Source organism: Emys orbicularis, chromosome 2, assembly GCF_028017835.1.
Source record: "Emys orbicularis isolate rEmyOrb1 chromosome 2, rEmyOrb1.hap1, whole genome shotgun sequence".
Classification (NCBI taxonomy): domain Eukaryota; kingdom Metazoa; phylum Chordata; order Testudines; family Emydidae; genus Emys; species Emys orbicularis.
The window spans coordinates 256,171,373-256,195,779 of NC_088684.1; the positions used below are offsets into that span (position 1 = coordinate 256,171,373).

Here is a 24,407-nt window from a genome sequence, read left to right on the forward strand (position 1 = left end):
CAGTGCACACCGTGCAGAGCCACCTGGCCCCTCTGACTAAGGCCTGACCACTAGACATGCCGGCTGCTTCTGGGAACAGTGAGATAAGCGCTGCTCAGCCGGAGTCCGCACCCCGAACCTCTCCCATACCCCAACCCCCTGCCCCACTCCAGAGCCCCTAACCCTAGCCGGAGCCCTCACCCCAAGCTCCCCCCTGCACCCCTCATTTCTGGCCCCACCCTGGAGCCTAGGGGAAGCCCCAAGCCTCTACTGCCCCCTCCCGGTGGGGCTTTGTGTGGCCCATGACTGATTTTTCCTGTGGGTTAATGGCCCCTGGTGGAAAGAAAGATTCCCCACCCCAGTCTAAAACTTCCATGCAACAGTTTCCCCTCCCACTAGTCCGTACTCACCTTGGCTTGAGCTGCAAAGCAGTGCTGTAATGAGGTACTCCAAAGGTAAAGTGATAATTAACATTTCTTATTAAAGGTATTTATGGAAATAACGGAGTTTTAAGACTTCTCTTTCCCTTTGTTACATCTGTAAATCTAATTATGTATCTATCTGTTTTAATCAGCATCCTCTGGCGTGGTATGCTTGAGAGGTGGTCCCTCCATGCCGGCTGAATATCTGACCTGGATCAGGCAAACAAGGCGGGATATGTTCTGCAAGATCCTCCAGTTCTCTACAGCTGCTGACTGCGAGCATGACTGGAAGGACCAAATGACCAAGAGTAGTGTGAAGAACCAAGAATGGAGAGTGTGGCTGCTGCTTGAGAGGCAAAGAGACTGAAAGTTGCAACAGGAAGTGCACCGGGATATTCTGGTTTTGCTCAGGCAACAAACGCAGATGTTGCAGATCCAGAACATTACTGAACTAAATGCCTGAAGACCTGGACACAACCACCATTCCAATCACTGGAAAACTCCATGGTCACTACTCCCTATGACCTCCCAGCATAACAGGTGGCAGCACGGCACAAACCCTTACTACCACTCCATGCCAGGGAAAACAAGGAGAACTATGACTGCCCCTACACTAATCTGATAACTACAGGATCAGCCACCAAGCATAGTGCACTACATGTTTTTAACATGAATAAAACATTGTAATAAGTCTTTAAAAACCAAGAAAATAATTAGCATACATGTTTACATATTATTAAGTATGATCACCCTGATGGAATCCACAAAATCCTACCTCCATACTTCAGCATTGGCATGGGGGTGAAAGGGGTTCGACAGCGAAGTACGGCGGAGTGTATGTTCTGGCAAGTCTTACCAAGCCAAGAAGGAGTCGAGCTAGCATCCAGGGTAGTAGGGAGTCCGACTGTACCTCTATTACTCTAGGGCAACCTGGCCAAAGTTGAGGGGGTACCGCAGCTACAGGGCACAAGGGCTGGCACCCCGAATGCACTACTGCAAAATTCTCCTGCCAAACAAACCACACAAAGCAGAATAAACCAGGAAACTGAGCAGAGACTCATGTGTCAGCCTGACCAATGCTCACAACCCGGGGTAGCACAGGATTAAAAATGGAAAATGACTAAAAGAATAGTCCAACTATTTGTTGCAAATCACAACACAAGAACACTATAATCGGATCTGTACATCAATACTTACATTGAAGTCACAAGATCAATAAAAGCAAACGTCATCGGGATATGTGAAACAAGAAGAACCAAAGACCTCATTCCACAATGGAAAAGCGGAGAGCAAATATTCCTAGGAAGATCATTAGACAATAGAGCAACGACTGTAGGCATTGGATTCATTGTCAGGAAAGAAACAACTGCGACATCATATCACCCTGGATAGCAGTTCTCACACTTCAGATAAAACGAAGGAGAACAATTAAAATTATTCAGGGGTATGCTCCCACGCAGCAAGTGGAAGACGAAAAAATGGAACATTTCTACAAAGAGCTGGAGGGGGCAATGCAGAAAAGATCCACCTACACAATTATCCAAGGGAACTTCAATGCAATAGTAGGTGGAAAGGAGAATGAGAAAGAAAAGTATGTGGGATAATTGGGTAAAGGTGTAAGAAATGATCCCAGAGCACGTCTGGTTGCATCCGGAGAGGCAAACCATCTCCACATAATGAACACGATATTTCAAAAAGAACAGCGTTAGTAGTGGACATGGAAAAGCCTGGATGGAATCACACTGAATCAGATTAATTATGTAATGATGGATACCAGAAGAATCTTCAACCATGTAGTGACAATAGGAGAATGAATCATTTGCACAGGCTCAGAACATCGTACGTTGCACTCAAAACTATGCGTTGACAATGCTTACGAAGACTGAGTGAAGAGAAGCCAGAAACCGAAGCAAAAATGGCACTTCAATGAAGAGACATTTGCACAGGAAGTAAGTGAAATGGACCTCGAGTATAAAGGTCAACAAGGACATTGATGAGGACTACGAGGAGTTTATCTTGCAGATAATCTCAGCAGCTAAGAAAGCAAAAGCACTGAAAATGCTGGGATGCAAGCAGAGGACCAGTGAGGAAACTGTAAATGTGATGGCGAGAAGGGCATGCATGAAATTAGAAGGAAAAATGGACAAAGAATACAGAACACTGTGCAAAGAAATTCGTGTGAAGATCAAAGACGACTACGAAGACTTTAGAAAGAAGAAATTGAGAGAGGCAGACGAAAAGATCGAAAGTCTGAAGAAGGTAGAAAGGGATGTTAGGCTGAAACAGATTATGCTGGCATTGCTGAAAGACGAAAATGGTGAAAGGACATCGGAAAGCAAGATGAATGAAATATGTACAAAATTCTACAATGATCTCTACTCCTCGCAGGTCAATGTCCAGCGTACACCGTCAAGGCAGCAGGTTACAGAAGAAGTTCCCGACGTTAGGTGGGAAGAAACTGAATACACAGTTCGTAACAAAGAAAGGGAAGAGTCCGGGAGTGGACAATATTTGGCCAGAATATCTGAAAGCAGGGGAAGACACTCTCTTCAAAGCATTGGCGCAATGGTTCACCATCCACATCAATAGCAGGCGTGTTCCAGATGTATGGAAGAAATCGAAAACAATACTATTGATGAAGAAAGGCGATCCAGAAGAACTGATCAACTACCATCTGATCATACTCCTCTCACAAGTGTATAAAGTCTTCATCCGCATCATACTCAATCGGATTAAGAAGGATCTTGAAATGCACGAAAGCAGAGAACAAGCTGGTTTCCGCTCAGGATATTCGACAATTGATCACATCCACTCAGTTCGGCAGCTCAACAAAAAATGCAAGGAATACAAAGTACCATTGTGTATTGCATTTGTCGGCTACAAAAAGACATTCGACTCGGTGGAGATTAATGCTGTACTCAATGCGCTCAATGAAACTGGAATCGATCCGAGGTACACTGACCTGCTGAAAGAAATTAATCGCAATTGCTTGACAGAGATAACATTATTCAATGTACCCTGCATTATTACTATTCACAGAGGAGTCGAACAAGGTGACACAATCTCACCGAAGCTGTTTGCAGCAGTACCGGAGTCGCTGTTCAAGAAATTGACCTGGGAAGAAGGAAACAGAAGTGATGGAGAACAGTTAGCACATCTTCTCTTCGCTGACGACTGCATAATACTGGCAAAGGACACAGCAGAACTGGAGAACAACTTGCAGTAACTGCAAACACTTTCACATGATATCGGGTTGGAAGTGAACATGTCAAAGATGAAGTGGATGCGGAATGAGCATTGTGCAGAAGGAATCATCACTGTAAATGGGAAAGAAATCGAGGAGATTGACAAATATATTTACATGGGTCAGCAAATGAGCAGAGACAACTCATTCGAAGGGGAATGCAGTAGGAGGCGAAAGGCAGGGTGGGCAAGCTTCAACAAAATAAAGACGTCTCTAATGGATGATGAACTGCCCATGAAGAAAAGCCAGAACTGTTTAACTCCACTGTTCTGCCAACAATGATATATGGAACAGAAAGCTGGTCAATGACAAAAGTGGAGAAAGAAAAACTAGAGGTCACCCAGAGAGCAATGGAAAGGTGAATGTGTAAGATATTGCTCCGTGATCATATATCGAATGAGGAGATTAGAAGGTGTACAGAAGTGACTGATGTAGTGCAGGCAATGTGTGATGCAAAGTGAAGATGGGTGGGTCATGTAGTCTGCAGGCAAGACAATAGGTAGACAGCTCACATCAGTGACTGGATCCTCAGAGACCACAAGCAACCGCTGGGCAGAACAAAAATACGCTGGACAAAGAACTCTTTGGCCAGAAATGGAAAGAACGTGCTCGCAATAAAATAGAATGGTGTGGCGTCGACTTGCGTTCATGGAGGGATGGACAAGGACAAGCTAGACAAAGGTGAGGATCACCCTGATTCAGTGGAGCTAAAATGCTTATTTGCACTTTAACTTTGTTTCCTGTTTATTTGCATAAAATAAATTTATTTTTTTTTGAAACTTAAGTGTATATCTATTAGTTTGCAACAAGCATAAATGCCATATTACAAAATTACTTTTCAGGAACCAATAATCAGTCCATGTTTAAGTTCAGTAGCTCACAAAAGCATCACACAACACTACTATGGCTGACTTAGAACATTCTTTTAAGGCCTCCTTCAACTGCATAGCCCCACAGATGGCTCTTCTAACAGTACTTGTATCTGGCTGTTCAAATTCAGCAGCCAGCTGGTCCACCTCACCAACTCCCCCCAGCCAATTGCCTTTCTCAATCATCTCACCAATATTATGTGATATACAACATGCAGCAACAATAGAAATGTTTGCCTCACTGAGATCCATTCAAGTCAGTAAACTATGCCAGCAATCTTTTAAACTACCAAAAGCACATTCAAAATCATCCTGCAGCTTTTGGAAAAGTCCTGCGTTGTTAAGATATGCGCGCCATATACTTTCCCTGTCCAGCCCACACCGATGTCATTGAAGCGTTCCAGATAATCCACTCCACCAGGGCTGGCATAATCATGGAAAAGTACCTCTTTTAGTTTATGTATTCATTGGCAAGGTAGGGTGGTGCCAGAAAAGGGATATCAGAAAAGGGTGCCATCTATGGCAGCACCTTAGTTCAGGAACTCCATTGCTTCAAATCCACCTACTACTTCCTGCACACTGACAAGAGGCCCAGTCCTGTGCAGTGAGATATACTTATTGGCCTTGCACTCTTGGACGACAATGGACCCCACTGGATTTACCAACTCTGAAATGACCGGCCACTGATCGATGGAAATCTGATGTTGCAAACTTCCAGAGCGAAACTGCCACTTGCTTTTCCACTGTCAGTGCAACTCTCATTCTGGTATGTCTGCACTGGAAGGCAAGCTCAGCACACAGATCCAGGAACATAGCCTATTGAATTCGAAAGTTCTGCAGTTACTGCTCATTATCCCAAATCTGCATTATATGATATGATCCCCAACACTCAGTGCTCGTTTCTCAGGCCCAGAAGCACCATCTACCAGGTGGAGTTGCTCCATGAATGCCAGAAACAACCTGACATTTTTATTCTGTGTCCATCATTACCCATTCATCATCCTTGAACATTTCCTCTTCTTCACAATACCACCAGTTATAGTAATATTCATTGAAGTTCCACAAATACAAAAGAATTGTGGATCCTCTAATTAGCAATGGTTATTAGAATTGTGCTGAGCTGTGCAGGGTCCAGGCTTCTACCAGAGAGATGGTAGAAATTGAAAAGGACAGGCAGGATTTTGGGAATTTAAAAAATGATGCAAAAATTATGGGATGGAAAAAGTTGCACTGGGGGAACTTGACCCCTAGTTCCCAGAAATCCCTGGGCAAATTGCTGGTATCCAACTACGCAGTGAAAATGTCCCACGAGGCATTGACCTGGATGGTGGCACAGGACAATGGGATAACCTGTCCCGGGTAAACTGCATTTACTACTGATGCAACCACTTGTGGTGAGGATGCGAGTGCTGACACAAACAGCCAGGTATGCACACCCGAGCGATATAAAAAGTTGGTGGAGGTAAGATGATGTAACTTATGTTGACCAAATTTTGTAATGTAAATACAGTCTGTGATGCATTATCACTAGTTCAGTGAATAAACATGCGCTTCCAATCAAAGACGTTGGGTTCTCCTGGAGGTTGATTATACCGCCACAGCCTCTTATCTGAAGTCAACAAGTCCAAGGAGCAGTAATCCAATCAGTCGTCCAGAAAGACTATCACGTATTTTCAAATGATTCAGTTTGTTGAGCATATTAGAGAGTAAGGCAGCAACCCCTCCCATCCAGAAATAGCACTTACCAGCTTCTGTCTTCCACCTTCACAAATGGATTTTTCAGCCGACCTGCTCAACAGAAAAAAAAAGAAAAAAGAAAAAAAGAAAAAAAATCACAGTATTTCCCCCCACCCAACAATAAACTTATTGTTTATTATAACAATAAACTACTTGTATAGACAGACATCCAGCTGATTTTTTTTTAAATATCTGCCCATAAACTTATTACCATGAGATATTTTTGTACACTTTTCTCAGGCCAACTAGATTAAGAATATGCCAAGGATGCTCTCTCAGACAAACAATGTATTTTTCAGCATGCAGAAAACAAGACAATGTAGAAACCTCAACAAGTGTCAAAATACTTACTTTTTGATTTCTGACCACCACATCGTTTCCCCTAGTTAAAAGAAAAAAAAGTTTGAATATTGTTTCTATTTAACCTCAACATTTAGTGGAATATTTCTAAAACTGTGTGTGCATGTTTGTGTGAAATCATGATTAACTGATATGCAAATTAGGCACATGAATATTCTGAAAATCTGTCATGTCTATTTCTCAAAGAAATATTGCAAAATTCTGCTATTCAAGAGTAATTTTTTAACAAATGAATAAAATTTTAGTCTTTTTCCTCATAAACATCATGGTAAAAACTCATGTGAAAACTGGCTGATGGATATTCATGGTATTTTTGCAATACTGTTTTATTATAAATGGAGATAACAGGTAAAAATGCTGTTAAAAATTGTAGGAGGCAACTTTATTGGTTTCAGAACATTTATGGCTCCTTGCATAAAAATATCACTAATTTACGTGATTAAAAGTGACAGTTATTCCATGTTATTTTAGCAAATCAGGGCTGTACTACAGGAAATATTTACAAATTTCAAAATATTAAGTCCTTGGATTTATTGGTTAAAAACCAAATACTCAGATTCCATAACCTCCTCAAGTTGTAGCTCTACTTAAGACTACCTGGAATGTGGCAAGATACTGAGTCAACATTACCGATTTTGTATTACTGAAAAATATCAGGCCATTACAAGACCCGGAAAGGAAAATTGATACACTCACGAGATTCAGCAAAGGCTTCCAAGTGGCTCCAAAAAGTTAATTTGTACTGAATTCCAGGGCAGCATGTACAGTATTATCTGCTCTTTACATAGTACAGATCAGGTGGACTGGGCATCCATAAAAATTCACTGCCTTAATTAAAAATATAAAGCTACCAGCCAAACAACAGTAGCCTAAATAGAGTTACGCCGATCATAAACCAGGAACTGGGGGGGACCAATAAAAAGTTATATGCTGGCTCTACACCACACTTGGAGTAGCTTGAAGACACTGTACTCCGGTGAGAAGACTGGGAACCAGGAGACTTTTGCTGTGCAATCTGCGAAGAGTCACACTCTGTAGGCCAAATTTTTCTATGTAGTGTCGTCACTTTGATCTTTACTGCTTATCTAGCCCTGGAAAGATCACCCCAGTGCAACTGGGATCCTTCAGTGGCATAAAAGTAGAGGGTCTTACACATCCATAGCAGGGAAAAGATGGTCATGGTTGGGATACCCTTAAGGCATGACATTATCCCAATTTTCTGGCTTGTGGGACCCTTAGTAAACAGAGTAAATTAGAGCAGTCCCCAGTCTACTCTAGCTTGGTGCAGGGGGAATAGCCCTGTCAGAAACTTTACAGCTACTGGCTTCTAGACATACTTTTTTCAGAGCGGTGAACTAGAGAGACTAAGGATATTATTAAAGAGATTAAGGATATTACAAATTTATCTTTAAAAAAATGATGCTAGTCAAACATAGCAAGCATTTCCCTTCTGATTTTTAAACTGATTTGGTTTAAAAAATTACTGAGGGCCCAAAAGACATACCAGTTATCAGAAAATTAATACATAAACTCATGAGTAAGAGTTTATTTAAATAAAATAAACCAGCATCTTGGAAGGAACTATTTAACTCACCTACAATATTTGTCATTGCTAATAATTATTTCATTAAGTTAGAAAGGACTCACTTACCACATCTTTGATTGAAATGCTTGCTTTCTTGATCAGGTAGAGCTCCTTTTTCTTTTGCTCAAGATAATTTTTAATATCTTTCAAAAAAGGAGAGAATTTATATTTAGCCAAACTGCTTTTTTAAATGCTTGAAGTGATTTGTTGTTTTTAATAATACTTTTGAAAAATAGCAAATCTTGCCAGTGATTTAATTAAAATAAATTTCACGTTTTGATTAAAAGTTTATAAAACAAATATATTTACCATCAACATGAAGTATTTTCACTCCCCAACTCAAGGCATTGGATAGTATACTACCTGAAGGGATTAATTCCTGCAAAAAGTAAACATTATTAATATTTAATAAAAGCAATACCTTTAAAGATTTGATGTAAAGCAAGACATAAGAAAAGTTGAGGCCAAGACATGGTCTTTTCCCGCAGTTTCCTGCCAAAAGATAAGGATGACTTTCACTTGCCTCAACTGCCTTCACAATCTTCATGTCACAGCATCTTTCCATCCAGAAGACATTTGGCTTCCATAAAGCCCATGTTGCTCACATTGTTATATGATTTATCAACTGGGAATCCTGAAACTGCTGAATTTATTCATGTATATAATTTCTGTGTGTACGAACTACAGGAAATGCATAGACCTTGATAAAATATCAATTATTAGTCATAAACCTTTAAAAACAGATCCTTTCTCTCCTTCCCGAGGTCTCCAGGAAATAAATGGAAAAAACAGGTGAGTCTTGCAACAAGTCCTGAAGGTACAGTGTGCTGGTGAGAAACAGCATAGCACCTCTGGCTGTACTACCCATCAGTGTATTTTCCCTTAGATCACTCTACTTCTGCTGATGTTCACTATCATTCAGAATAGCGAGAGAGTAATAATCTTTACTAAATCCAAATTTATGGACTGCTCAGCTTACCTGTTCTTTGATAGCTTTTTCAACTAAAGATTTTCCTCTACTCAAACGTACCTAAAATTAAAAGAAACTTTGCTTATTGTATGCAACACATTAGTGCTTATTTCAGACAGTGAAACATAAGGGGAGTTATCTTTTTATGTTAAAAATTAGCTTTTTGTACAAATTGAGGTTAAAGGTTGTGTGTTAAATACCTCTATTAAACCAACAAAATACCGTATAACCATCATGTGTTAATGCATTATTTAACATGCTACCATTTTCTATCAATTTTCATTCATTCAGATGCTGAAAATCAGCACTCCTTTTGCAGAGTGCTGTTGGGATCTATATAGCTAAAAGCTCAGTATTTTCACTGTTAATAGTTTGCAATATTGAAAGACCACTTCCATGAGAGTTACTAGCAATATGTTTTAAGGAACAAAATTTTGGCACAGTACCATCTCAACAGCCTGGGTGAAATTCTAGAGAAGGTATTGCCATATTAGCCCTCTACTGGCAAGGACTGATATCACTTATGAACACCCATATATTTCAGATTCCAAACATTCTAAGTCACCTCCAAGCAGGAGGGACACATAGCAAAGAATTAACTTCATCCTATAGGTCAAATATGATTTTGAAAATCCTGAATTTATGAATGTTTTTATGGCCACATTTGCTCAGTGTTAGGACTGTGAAATGTCTTTGATTTCTGGATTTTTTTCAGTGATTATTTTGGGACGATCAATTACAGAAAATAAACAGCAAGTACTGAAAACACAAAAATGTGGTTAATCAGCGTTACCAGTTTTCATATCCTCTATTAGAGCCAGCAAAGTTTAACAATATAGTCTTTACCTAAGCTTCCAGTTTTGTTTACTGCAAAGACAGATTTCACAATGCATATCAATGTGCAACTGCATGATAAGGGATATGCTTCAATACATATTCAAGGAAATTATGATATTCAGCTATGGGCATAAGACATTTCAAATACTTAGAAGCTAAACACCAGAGAGAAAGTGCTCCCCCAGGCACCTCTAGGATGACCAGCTCTGCTGCTGCTTTTTTCCAGAGCTTTTCATGTCTGAATCCTCCTTAGCTGTCAAGTCCCACTTCTATCCTGACCTCTCCCACTGCAAGACCTCCGACTTCCCTACTGTATGACCACATTTCTTAGTAACGAACAGAGACTTAGGAAGGTAGTGATGCTGGGTAACCTGATACACACACAAGATTAAGTGTCCCCTTCTACAGAGAATGACCATATTAGAAAGTACTGCAACCTGGCTTGTATATCCTAGCAAGTGCAGGGTGAACTTTTCTGGACTAATAGTTTATTTGTTGAAAAATGCAGTTTCGGTTGATCCAAAACTATCTGTGAATTTGATAGAAATTTCCCAGACAGTTTCAGCCAAAAACAGATCAAAGCATTAGAACAGGGATCTCCCACCACACAGGCAAGTGCCCAAACCAACAGGATATAGAGTAGTTCTCTCTGGCCTAATGACTATTCAAGTATTTTTTACAAAGTGGAACAACGCCAACAGGAGACAATGAGAAAGAACCCCTGCAGACTACCAGATAGCCCAGGGATTAGCACACTCTCTGCAACACGAGAGACCCAAGTTCAAATTCCTTCTCCGCCTCACTTGTGGGGAACTGAACCCAGGTCTCCTGCATCCCAGATAAGTGCACTAACCACTGGACTAAACATTACAAGGTGGACCCCTTCATATTGTTAATCTAGACCTTCATTTCATTTACTTGTATGTGAAAATGTGCCCCAAAACAAAATGGTTAGTTTTGGGTCAAACAAAACATTTTGTTCAATTTGAAATGAAAAGTCAACTTTTTTCAATTCAGTGATATTTTCTGGAATTTTAGGATTGGTTCAAGCTAAATTCTTTTTCAGATTTTTCACAGCTACCAGAAAACTCAGTTTTTCACCCACTCCCGGTCATAATCCTATTCCTAAACAGGGATCAGACATGGTATGCCCACATAGTTTTTAACTGTGTCACATGTGGACATGAGACTTGCTCAGTCAACCGTGTTACAAACTTGGTGGAAATCAGTGCAGTGCTCAGGGAAAGGGCCTGAGGACTATTAAAGTCATTCTGTAGCAAAACACATTTGACCACTGAAAACAGACAGATTTACAATATTTGATTTGTGTGCTTATTTCCTAGATGATAATACAGCTACAAAAATCTTCTGTCTACTAGTGTTGATAAGATAGTGAAAGTGGGTTGACTGTATCACACAAAATCTTTCCACTAGCAAAATCATGTAGAATGATGTTAAAAAGGCTCTACATATGTAGCTGCAATTCCTGGGTTTTTAAAGAACGTTGGCAAATGTCACTGCAGGTCTTGTTCACATTAGGGATCAAACTGTGTTCTGAACCATTTTAAATTACACTGTTTCAAAGTTGTTAACGATATTGCTGTTTAAGCAGTTTTCCACCCTATGCTAGAAAACAGTTTTCAAAACTTTGGTTTAAACTTGGTTGGCTTCAGTAAGGAAAGAGCCAATATTTGAACTTTATTTTGGGGAAAAACACTATAGCTTAGGCAGGTTAAGCCATATTTAACTATCAGAGTTAGTTTTAAACTGGTTCAAACTATGTTTGTTATGTTGAACCAAGTCAATCTCAGCTCCACAGTTTACACAGCCTTTAGAAAACAAAATAAGGGAAGATCGTATGAGCAGGTGGGGTAGGATGCACATGATTTGCAACATTTTTCTCAAGAAACTTACTGTATCCACCATCTTAAATGAATTTCCATCATGTCGATCTCTTCTGCTACTGGGATGAGGTGAACTATTTCCGCCCGTATGTGCAGAGCCTGGGCTTGGGACCGGAGAAATTTGTCCAAGAACCTGAGCAAATTTTGCTTCCTTTTTATTAGAAATCAGATAGCTGATATCTTTGCTAAGAAATCCCTCCACTCTCTAAATTTAAAAGAAAAAAGTGAGTAATTATCTCAATCATAAGCTCTTTAATTTATTTAACCAACCAAGAAGCAATAAAATATCCTTACATTTCTTAACTGCAGTTTAGAAAATGCTGCATTAACAATAGCGAAATTAGTGGGTAGTACTGCTTATAATTAAGGGTGATGACTCTTCCCATTATCAACTGTTTTCAGTTGCTTATAACTTTGACAAACTTTATTCATGCAGGCTGAAAATTTCCAAAATTGCTTGCCTCAGGCTGAATTTTCTCAAAACAATTGAACAATTTCAAAGAATGAGGTTAAAGAAAAATAAGTTCTGCTCATTCAACTCCTTCTTTGAGTAGTTCTAGCGCCCTCTTGCTTTGGAGCAGGGACTTGAAAGTTAGCCAGGGTGACCGTTGTGTCTGGTATGTGTATTTTGCCATCCCCATGAAAATCTGCCCAAATTAGCTAAATTCTAAGACTCTGAACAATCACAGTTCACACATGCTCAGTAGAAACTTACCAAACTTTGGGACTAAATTCCCTGAAGATTTTGTCCACAATAAACATGCTGCAGTCCAGTGCTGCAGGGGGCTGAAGTAGGACTATCCCTGCAATTGCAGCTCTGGGCTACTACGGCCCAGGGGATGGTCCCCAAAACGTAAATGAGGGACCCTGCCTTTCCTGCACCCTAAATGCCCTCCCTGCTAACAGCCAGGCAGCATGGAGGAAAAAAGCTGCCTGATTTGAATGCAAGAGTCAGATTGGGGTGCGTCTAATTGGAGATTGGGACAAATAACCTGAAGGGTTTGGGGGAGATTGGGATTGGAGGCTGGCAGGAGGAGAGGACTGGGAAACTGGGCCTGGGAGTTGGGTTGGAGGAGATGGAGACCAGCTGAGCAAGGAGACTGGGAGCCAGGCTGGGAAGGAGAATGAGATTGTCAAGGAGCCTGGGTGGTGGGACTGTCTGGGCAAGAGGACTGGGAACCAGTGGGGATGGGAAAGGATATAGAAGGAGAGCAATAAACAAAAATTCACGGAAGCCCTTGACCTGTCCCTGACTTTTACTAAAAATAACGGTGACAAAGTGGGTAGGGAGGAGGGTCAGGTACATGATTCCAGCACCACACAGCTGAAGAAATTCAGGGTGTAACAGAATTAACAAGTCTCTACCTACCTTAACGTTTTTCTAAATCATCAGTTGCCGTGGTATCTAAGCACTGTACATGGTATTTTGGAATTGCAAGAAGTTTCTGAAGAAGATGCCAAAACCCTCATCAGTGGCTGTTTCAATGGAAAATATTTAGGACTAAGGGTTGAGTGGCGGTTTCAAAGGAAAATATTTAAGGCTGGGTCTGTATTATCACCAAAGGCTCTTAGTAAATTAAGTTGTCATGATAAAAGGAAAGGTCCTTTCATGGATTGAGAACTGGTTAAAAGACCGGGAACAAAGGGTAGGAATAAATGGTAAATTCTCAGAATGGAGAGGAGTAACTAGTGGTGTTCCCCAAAGGTCAGTCCTAGGACCAATCCTATTCAACTTATTCATAAATGATCTGGAGAAAGTGAGGTGGCAAAGTTTGCAGATGATAGTAAACTGCTCAAGACAGTTAAGACCAAAGCAGACTGTGAAGAACTTCAAAAAGATCTCACAAAACTAAGTGATTGGACAACAAAATGGCAAATGAAATTTAATGTGGATAAATATAAAGTAATGCACATTGGAAAAAATAACCCCAACTATACATAATTTAGCTAATTTAGCTACAATGAATCAGGAAAAAGATCTTGGAGTTATCGTGGATAGTTCTCTGAAGACGTCCATGCAGTGTGCAGCGGCAGTCAAAAAAGCAAACAGGATGTTAGGAATCATTAAAAAGGGGATAGAGAATAAGACGGAGAGTATCTTATTGCCCTTATATAAATCCATGGTACCCCACATCTTGAATACTGCGTACAGATGTGGTCTCCTCATCTCAAAAAAGATATACTGGCATCAGAGAAGGGCAACTAAAATGATTAGGGGTTTGGAACGGGTCCCATATGAGGAGAGATTAAAGAGGCTAGGACTTTTCAGCTTGGAAAAGAGGAGACTAAGGGGGGGGGGGGAAGATATGATAGAGGTATATAAAATCATGAATGATGTGGAGAAAGTAAATAAGAAAAAGTTATTTACTTGTTCCCATAATATAAGAACTAGGGGCCACCAAATGAAATTAATGGGCAACAGGTTTAAAACAAATAAAAGGAAGTTCTTCACACAGTGCACAGTCAACTTGTGGAACTCCTTGCCTGGAGGTGGTTGTGAAGGCTGGGACTATAACAGCGTTTAAAAGAGAACTGGATAAATTCATGGAGGTTAAGTCCGTTAACGGCTAGTAGCGAGGATGGGTAAGGAATGGTGTCCCTAGCCTCTGTTTGTCAGAGGGTGGAGATGGATGGCAGGAGAGAGATCACTTGATCATTACCTGTTAGGTTCACTCCCTCTGGGGTACCTGGCATTGGCCACTGTCAGTAGACAGGATACTGGGCTAGATGGACCTTTGGTCTGACCCAGTACGGCCGTTCTTATGTTCTTATGAGGGTCCAGTACCCAGAGCTGCTGGGGCTCCGGGGTCCCCTTCGCCACCCGTGGAGTTGAGAGCACGAAGCATCTCACAAAATTGGGACCATGCTGCTTCCCCAAGCATAGCAGTACAGAAATAATACCCATTTCATTTCTCTTGCTTGTGCACTTATCCTTCCCAAAAAATAATTTTAAAAGTTCTGGGTTGGAGAGAAGAACAAGAAAGAAAAGAAAAAAATTATACTGTTAAATTCAAAGAACAAATCGTGTCAAACCAATCTGATAGCTTTCTTCGATAGGATAACGAGTCTTGTGGATAAGGGAGAAGCTGTGGATGTGGTATACCTAGACTTTAGTAAGGCATTTGATACGGTCTCGCATGATATTCTTATCGATAAACTAGGCAAATACAATTTAGATGGGGCTACTATAAGGTGGGTGCATAACTGGCTGGATAACCGTACTCAGAGAGTTGTTATTAATGGTTCCCAATCCTGCTGGAAAGGCATAACGAGTGGGGTTCCGCAGGGGTCTGTTTTGGGACCGGCTCTGTTCAATATCTTCATTAACGACTTAGATATTGGCATAGAAAGTACTCTTATTAAGTTTGCGGATGATACCAAACAGGGAGGGATTGCAACTGCTTTGGAGGACAGGGTCATAATTCAAAATGATCTGGACAAATTGGAGAAATGGTCTGAGGTAAACAGGATGAAGTTTAACAAAGACAAATGCAAAGTGCTCCACTTAGGAAGAAAAAATCAGTTTCACACATACAGAATGGGAAGAGACTGTCTAGGAAGGAGTACGGCAGAAAGGGATCTAGGGGTTATAGTGGACCACAAGCTAAATATGAGTCAACAGTGTGATGCTGTTGCAAAAAAAGCAAACGTGATTCTGGGATGTATTAACAGGTGTGTTGTGAGCAAGACACTAGAAGTCATTCTTCCACTCTACTCTGCTCTGGTTAGGCCTCAGCTGGAGTATTGTGTCCAGTTCTGGGCACCGCATTTCAAGAAAGATGTGGAGAAATTGGAAAGGGTCCAGAGAAGAGCAACAAGAATGATTAAAGGTCTTGAGAACATGACCTATGAAGGAAGGCTGAAAGAATTGGGTTTGTTTAGTTTGGAAAAGAGAAGACTGAGAGGGGACATGATAGCAGTTTTCAGGTATCTAAAAGGGTGTCATAAGGAGAAGGGAGAAAACTTGTTCACCTTAGCCTCTAAGGATAGAACAAGAAGCAATGGGCTTAAACTGCAGCAAGGGAGGTCTAGGTTGGACATTAGGAAAAAGTTCCTGTCAGGGTGGTTAAACACTGGAATAAATTGCCTAGGGAGGTTGTGGAATCTCCATCTCTGGAGATATTTAAGAGTAGGTTAGATAAATGTCTATCAGGGATGGTCTAGACAGTATTTGGTCCTGCCATGCGGGCAGGAGACTGGACTCGATGACCTCTCGAGGTCCCTTCCAGTCCTAGAATCTATGAATCTATGAAAGTGATAACACAAACTTAAGCATCTGTGAAACTGAGTAAGTACAATTGTGCTGATTTTTACTTTCTAATCAGATCCCCCAGAAGAACTGACAAATAAGGAAAGGATGGCAAGAGAACTAGAGAATAGCAGAGTAAAAATATTCTAACATGCCTCGATTTGAAAGAATCGAAAAGGAACAACTCTTCAGACTAAACTTAAACCCTAACTATGAAAACAGTTTGAGCACTTATAATAAAAATACAATCATTAAAAATTACCATTGACATTGCATAGCAAAGTAAATCTCCACAATATTATAAAATTAAAGTATTTCTAAGAGCTAAAAAACATGCAAAATTAGTTCTGAACAGTCTGCTTCCTTATATTTGATTTTGAACTTTTGCTCTCAGCAACAGAAGGCCTATACAATTTGTGGGAAACCTGACCTAGCCACAGATGAATGCCAATATAGAAAATGTTATTTACATATGAATTTCAAGCTGTTTTAGAAATAATTGAACTGTTATAAGGTAATAATACACTGTTGTACCTATGTATGGGAGGCTTAATCCACAATTAATAATAAAAAATTACTATTTTTTTTTCATTTAATTGTTCTACCCTGAGACAAGCCAATAAATCACTGCTTTAAATTATGATTGGTATCAACTGAATTTTTTTAAAAAATAATTGATTTAAATCAGGTTGAGACTTCATAAAACAAAGTTGAAAATCTGTGCCACCGCAACTTTAGATTAAAATTTATAAATTAACTAAATTATAGATGCTGTTTACAAAAAAGAAATACCATCATTGGTAGGATATCTTATTTGAATTTTACAAAAGTGCTATAGGCAAAAAACCAAAATATTGAAAAATAAGACCCTGACCCTGCAAACACTTAAACGGGTACGTAAATTTACTCTCATAAATAGTCCCATTGATTTCCACTATGCATGTGCCTAAGTGTATGCAGCATCAGCAGCTAAAATTGTATTTTTATTAGAAACTTTTTTCTCAGCTTAAAATCTCTCTCACTTCAAAATAAAATTACTTCAGTTTTAAAAATGAAAAACTACTCAGACTTTCAATACATTAACAAAGTTATTGTGAACTTTTTTATACACACAGGACATCATTTTCAAAAACAGGAGCTTAAGAAGCCCACTCTTTAGATACCTATGGGTGGGATTTTCAAAAGCATCTCCATGATTTAGCAGCACAAGTCTCAATGGCTTAAAATATGGAGGAATGTAACCTGGTCAAAGCATTTCAGCTGTCTTGTGGATTTTCAATATATTGGAGGGTGATGGTGTTCGCAAATATAGCAGGGATATTTGTTTATCCATTTTGTGTCTGAGTTTTTATTGTTCTTCTAGCAAGGATGCTAATGAGGTCCTGGACATGTCTTTTGCAGCACAGATTAACATTTTAAGTGTTAAACTTCTTAGTAGCATTCTTTAATGTAAAATCAGAAGTTCTACTAACAATTAGAAAACCAATTAAAGAAACAAGTACTAAATATCCACTTAGCCATCTAAAACTATAAAACAGGAAGTAAAGAATTGGCAACTTGTAAAAAGATATATAATTTCCATTTTTAAAAATTGTATTTTTAATTAAAAAAACATTATTTTTATCCAAAATTCAATTCTTTTGTCTATTTATTAAGGTAACTTGGAGATGTTAGACTGCATTTTAAACAATATTTTGTGGCATTCAGAATGAATTCCTAGACCCTAAGACGCTATGTTCTGAGACAGTCAAAATTTAAGACACTTTCAGGCTTGGTAAATTCACATTTACCTTTCCCCAACTCCTCTAGTTGGCGGTTGGTGAGGTTGGTTTTTTTATTTTTGGAAAGTACATGAAATTATTCGTGAGATTCAATGATCATTTAATTCACTCCCAGTATTGTCTAATTACATTATCACATACCACTTTTCCAGGGGACCCTGCCTTATTACTGAATGAGTAGCTATTCAATATTTCTATTTTATCCTTTTAATTAAATGTGTTGCCACATTAAATATTTAACGTACATCATCCAAAACTTGCACCAAATACAAAATTATTCATTTCCTCTTCAACTTTTCTGAAGTTGCTCTCACCATAGGATTGGAGTATTTCACAGATATTAATAAATTTATCTTCACAACATGCTTGTGTGATTAGGTGCTATTACTACCCCCCTTTACAGATGGGGAACTAAGGTACAGACAGATTAAGGTCCAAAATATCAGAATTGTGCATTAACTGTAACTGCCCAATTTGAGACACCTCGGGCCTGATTTTTCAGAGTACTTCACATTTTTATAACACTATGTTGAAAAGATAGTTCCAATTGACTTCAGTTGTGAGCATTTCTGCAAAACTGGCCCCAGGTATTTCACTGTGTGAACTCAGAAAATTAGCGGCCAATTGTGAAAATTCTGGTGAAAATGACTTGCCTCAAATCACAAAGGAACTCTCTGACAGAGGCAGGGATAGAATCCAGGTCTCCAGAATTCAGTTTCAGCATAAAACCATTCTGTTACTTTCCGCAATCCCTGTCTCCTTCTATGCGCATTTCAACTCTTTTACAAATGAGGCTGGCATCCTACAGAAAACATCATTTATTATACAACCTTGATTCCTTCCCAGATCACTGTCCAACCTGAGCACTGTATGAAATGGGATCCTGTGATTAAAAAAAAAAAAAAGTGCATGGTTGCAGGGATGGATTAACCCATCACTGGGACCTAGTTACACACACTTCCGGGTCCCTACTTTCTAATATAAACAACACATGGCCATACAGTACACTCATTGCGACTGGGCTGGCCATGTTGTGGATCTGCCAGGAACAGCCGCTTGGGGTGCTGCTCACCATAACAAAGGAGCAGCTGGGGCAAACCCGAGTGGTGCTGTAATCCCGTGCACCAGGTTGCAATGCCATTCACTCGAGTGAAGTTTTTTCAGTGTGCATGCAAATCAGCATCACTGTTTAAAAAACAAAAACCCAATCACAACCCACTTTGGCCCATACCCCACAAATTTGGGTCCTAGGCACGTACCTACTTTGCCTATGCATTAATCTGGTTCTGCATGATTGAGTAATTAAAGACTATCTAATAATGCATATGTACAAAGGGTCTGTATTTAAGGTTGCATGAGTAATGTTTATTCTGGCATTTCCTAACTTCTGAATGCTTGACTTTGCAATCTTAATGTTCTTTCAATGTAGTTTTTTCGGGGGAAAAACTAAAAAGAAATTCTGTGCAGTGGAAGCATAATGACCCCCACCTTGGGTCATCAGCAGAATCTGGACCTATAGATTCATAGCAATGACTACCTCTTAAGATAGCAGAATAACTGGTAGCAGTAGAAGGCTGTTATTCTCTATGTAAACCAACCACTACAATGGGCTGAGACATACACTTTGCCAGTGGGTTTCACAGCTCTTTCACAGCAGAGGAATACAGAGACACAGAACTCCTTGGTTCTGTAGGGGAGCATGGTGTGGTGGCTATTAGTCATTCTGTCCCTGTGCCCCCAACCTGTCCTCCCCTCCCCCCTGTTTCCCATCCAGCCCTGGGCTCCTGCCCTCTCCTCCTCTGTTCCTATCCAACCCCCCACCCCAATGGCACTGTTTTTGCCTCCCACCCTCTCTGGTCCTAGCCAACCCCTCACTTCCCAGCCCCAGTCCACTTCCATCCTTGATCCTATCCAATCCCACAACCTCCTCATGCCCCCCCTCCCGTTTGCTCATATCCAAACACTCCACCCTGCAGCACCTACCTCCCCAGCCACCTTCTGGCTCCTGCAACACCCCACACTTTTATCACTACACCCCCAACCCTCTGAATCCAAATCAGGTCACCTCCCCCTCCTCGCTGCCTGGGGAGCCAGGAGTGCTGGCCGCACAAGAGATACTGCCCCTGACAGCATGGAGAAGCAATTGCAGGGAAAGAACTATCCAGTCCTTGCAGCTCTGGGCTGAAGCATGCTCAGATGAAATATTTGGAGAATTTAGCTACCAAACTCCAATAAGTCTCTTCTGAGCATTTTTAAAATGAGATTTTTTGGTGAGGCTCATTACTTGGCCAAATTTAAGCAAAATTTCATGTGGACAGCAAAAGGCACATGCCTGGCACCAATGTGACCTCCTTGCCAAAGTCTGCTCTGAAGCATGGAGACACTGGAGCTTCCAATGAAACTGTTGTAAAAATGCTTTAAACATGGGCAAAACAACATATTTTCCCCTAATCTCATTTTTGGAAACAACTAACCCAATTAGACAAACTTTCAAATAAAAATTCAGCCTGAGACAGACACTCAGCACAGAAAATTTCAGCCAAAATGGTTAGAGTTAGGCAAAGTTATAAGTAACTGAAAACAAGGTCTTAAATGGAAAGTATTGGATGACCTTAATCTTATAGGCGATGCTACCAGCTCCATTTAAAATAGAAAAAAAACATTCACTAAGAAAATTATTTTTAGTGTTAAGCTAAGGGTTCATTATAAATAATGAGAAAAACATATAGAAAATGAAATTACTGGACAACATTTTTTAAATTATTCATTTTTAGCCACGTATATACAGAACATAATGTATTGGAAAAATATCCAGGACTTGCTATTATTTTTCCCACTTTGTAAACACATATGATTTTTAACTTACCCCTCCTAGTTCCTTAAGATCCTTCTCTAATTTTTCAGAGATCACATTAGACGGAATATCAAGATAAAACACCTTCCCAGTAAGTGGCTTATATTTAGATTTCTCTGTCTTTGTGGTATCTTTTTTCAAAGTTTTCAGAGAAGGTTTATTTTTTTCTGTTTTTCCTTGCGTTCCACCTGCTGTCAAAAGAGTAGATAATTTGAATAGGATTATATTGTATGTACTTATGTGTTTACAAAAATACATTTCCCTCTTTAAGGCCAAATTCAAGTAGGGAGAGTAGGGGAAGGATAAGCCAAGGTTCTGCATGAGCAGGATATATTTTTGATGAACTGTGACCCTAAAGCATACAAGAAAGAAAAGTATCTTAAAAATAATAGAGCACCGAGCTTTAACGTAATACAATATTAAAGTTTTGTTCATTATTCAGAAGACATTTTGATGCCTATCCAAAATAATTTAAAAACAATGACACTAATATTAAAGGAGAGCAATCACCAAAGGCCCCAATCCTGCAAACACTTATGCATATCCTTAACTTTAAGCATGCAGCTGGATTACTCACAGCTTAAAGTTAAGCATGTGCATAAGTATTTGCAAGTGTGGGTCCTAATTCATTCAAATTGTTCTCTTAGGGCATGATCCAAAACCCACTGAAGGCAGTAGAAACATTTCCAGTGAATTCAGTGGATATTGTTACACCAAGTCCTTACAGTTCTGTTAAAATCCTCTTTTACAGTTGATTTTCTTTTTTTACCATTAGCAGTAGAATGTCCTCTTTTCTTTCCACCCAATTTGCCAAATATTACATTGTGTTTGTAATGATACACCACTAGAAAATTTACTGGTATCATCAAGGACAGACAATGTTCTGGGAACTGAAAGTACCTCTCTTTACTATTCCCTTAAAGTAGCAATACTATCTGCAAAACATATATTTAAAGGCAAACAAAATATCAAAAAAAAAAAAAAAAAAAAAAAAAAAAAAGATTAGTTTCTGCTCTGTCACTTGACTTCAGATTTGTTAAACAGGTAGAAGAACTCAATCCAACTCCCATTTAAATCATTGAGAACTGGATAGGGTCCTAAAGGAGGCCAGAATTTGGATCTAAACAACTAATAACCACTCAATAATTCCACTTTCCTAAACAGCAAAAGAACTTTAAGGTAATATCTCACTGAAGAAAAAATTTAGAGAAGCCATGAATGATTGCAATATGAAAGAACTATTTCCACGAGACTTCAGATTAAAATTTTGCAAACATACTATATTAAAAAAGCTAAGTACTTTTTTAAAATTAATAATGTCTTTTCTTCTGCTCTGTCAGTCATTTGTATTTAGATTGTAAAACCTTTGTGACATGGATTTTCCCTTGTCATATGTACGTACACTGCCTAACACTATGGGATTCCATACTGGGTGGAGGCCTCTAGATGCTGCCATAATATGATTAAATAAAGTTACAATAGTATTATGGTAGCACCTACAGGAAACACTCATGTGCGGTATCCCAATGGTGGGCGCAAATATTTACATAAGTTTAACTTTATGCACATGATTAGTCACATAAAACTAATACTGTGATAGAACCTTAACAATAAATTTTTTAGACAACAAAAATAGCTCTTCCCCTTGAAGAGCATGCAACTTAACATATGCCTAAACAAACCACAATACGGTTCCAGCCTTTCAACTGGATATGTGCGCGTGGACCTCTCTGGAGCCCAGTAGATCCACCCAGACAAACATAATTGCAAGATTAAGCCCTTAAACATGTAAATTAATAGCTTTACTCAAGAGATTAGAGACACTGAATCCAATCCTGTGATTAGAATTTTCTTCATATGAATAGTGTCATGGATGTCAATAGATTAACTTGAGTTATGAGTACAGATTGCAAAAAAGATCAAACCATAAAACTCCACCTTTCCAGCATATTTATATAATTTAAAATAAAAAACAGAGTCTCTCAAAAAGTGGGGGATTAGCTTTATCTTGTAACCACACAAAGGCCATGATCCTGTAAGATGATCTACACAAGTTGTCTCCCATTAGTGAAGGCAGACCTATGCACCCATGAGCCCCACTGACTGCAAAAGACCTCATCCTGGGTGAATCAACTTGCAAGACTGGGACCTTAAAGGGAAAATGAAAGGTAACTCAAATAATTTATATATCAATTATATTATCTAGGTTACTTTAATACCAGAAATTAACAAGACAAATACATTTTTAATACCAAAAGCCTCATTCCTGCAAGCTGCTCTGAGGATGGACCTGCTGCCAGGTCTAATGATGTCAATGGGGGAAGGAGCTCTCTGCCTGCATGGAGCAGTGTATAGGGCCTAGGCTTAATTTACTCTTCCATGTATCTACTAATTACTTATTTTCAGCACTTCAGACAGCTTGTACAATCAACAGGCTAACCAGTTTCACTTATTTCTAGTCAGTTTCACTTTTTGTTCTCATGTATCAGCATAAAGCAGTATTGAGCTTCCAACATTAGAGAGAAAGGTTTTAAAAACCTAACCATTTCAGCTTTCTTTTGAATTTTCAATTACTGGAAGATGGTGGTGTTTACAAATACAGCAGAGATATTCCTTTATCCATTTTGTGTTTGAGTTTTTGTTAGTAACACTGTTTCAATGGGACTATCTGAACAAATAAAATTAAACATGTTTATGCATGTATAGGAAATGGTACATCAGGCTTCAGTCCTAGAACTAGTGCCATGCGCCTAGATCAGGGGTCGGCAACCTTTCAGAAGTGGTGTGCCGAGTCTTCATTTATTCACTCTAATTTAAGGTTTCGCGTGCCAGTAATACATTTTAACATTTTTAGAAGGTCTCTTTCTATAAGTCTATAATATATAACTAAACTATTGTTGTAAGTAAAGTAAATAAGGTTTTTAAAATGTTTAAGAAGCTTCATTTAAAATTAAATTAAAATGCAGAGCCCCCCGGACCGGTGGCCAGGACCCGGGCAGTGTGAGTGCCACTGAAAATCAGCATGCGTGCCGTAGGTTGCCTACCCCTGGCCTAGATCCTTGAGCCCACCAGGAGACAAAATGCTGGATTGAGGCCCCATCATAGGTAGTAATTAAATGTAGCCCCCTTGTTATTTGAAGGACTTGAGAAAAGCAGGTCCCAGTTAGCAATTTACCTAAATTAACTTGTTAAAAAAAAATCCATTACAGCAACTGAATGAGATTTACAAACACTTTGAACTGCTTTCCATAATAGCTTAAGATCACATGGGGGAAAGACCATCACCTACGTGTAACTTGTCCTTTGCTGCTAATCTTCATAGCACTTGGTTTCATTTTCCTGGTGAGTCACATTTTTCCGTCCACCTTCCTTCGAGGGTTATGACCTGCAGGAGAAATAGTTCAAGAGAGAGATTAAACGCCCAGGAGAAGGACAGAGGCAGCCCATGCACTCTCCACCCCCAGTTACTGCTCCCTGGCTCCCATCCCCAACACACTGCTGCTTCCAAGTCCCAGTTACCCCCACCCCAGCCACCGCGCCTCTGCTCCCCCGTCCCCGCTCTCAACGGTCACCCCCGCCCCAGTCATCGCTCCCCCTGGCCCTCTCCCAACGGTCA

General features: G+C 39.7%; 1 protein-coding gene across 1 annotated transcript in view; it reads right to left on the reverse strand.

The window, feature by feature from the left end:
- Nucleotides 1-24,407, reverse strand: part of DBF4 (DBF4-CDC7 kinase regulatory subunit) — a 36,681-nt gene that overhangs the window by 12,056 nt on the left and 218 nt on the right. The window contains exons 2-9 of the mRNA XM_065398820.1: nt 24,081-24,176; nt 20,804-20,982; nt 11,918-12,112; nt 9,176-9,226; nt 8,506-8,575; nt 8,263-8,339; nt 6,603-6,633; nt 6,260-6,302 (exon numbers count right to left, since the gene is read on the reverse strand). Of these exons, the coding sequence (XP_065254892.1) occupies nt 6,260-6,302; nt 6,603-6,633; nt 8,263-8,339; nt 8,506-8,575; nt 9,176-9,226; nt 11,918-12,112; nt 20,804-20,982; nt 24,081-24,126 (692 nt within the window). The 5' untranslated portion in view covers nt 24,127-24,176. The remainder of the gene's footprint in view (nt 1-6,259; nt 6,303-6,602; nt 6,634-8,262; nt 8,340-8,505; nt 8,576-9,175; nt 9,227-11,917; nt 12,113-20,803; nt 20,983-24,080; nt 24,177-24,407) is intronic.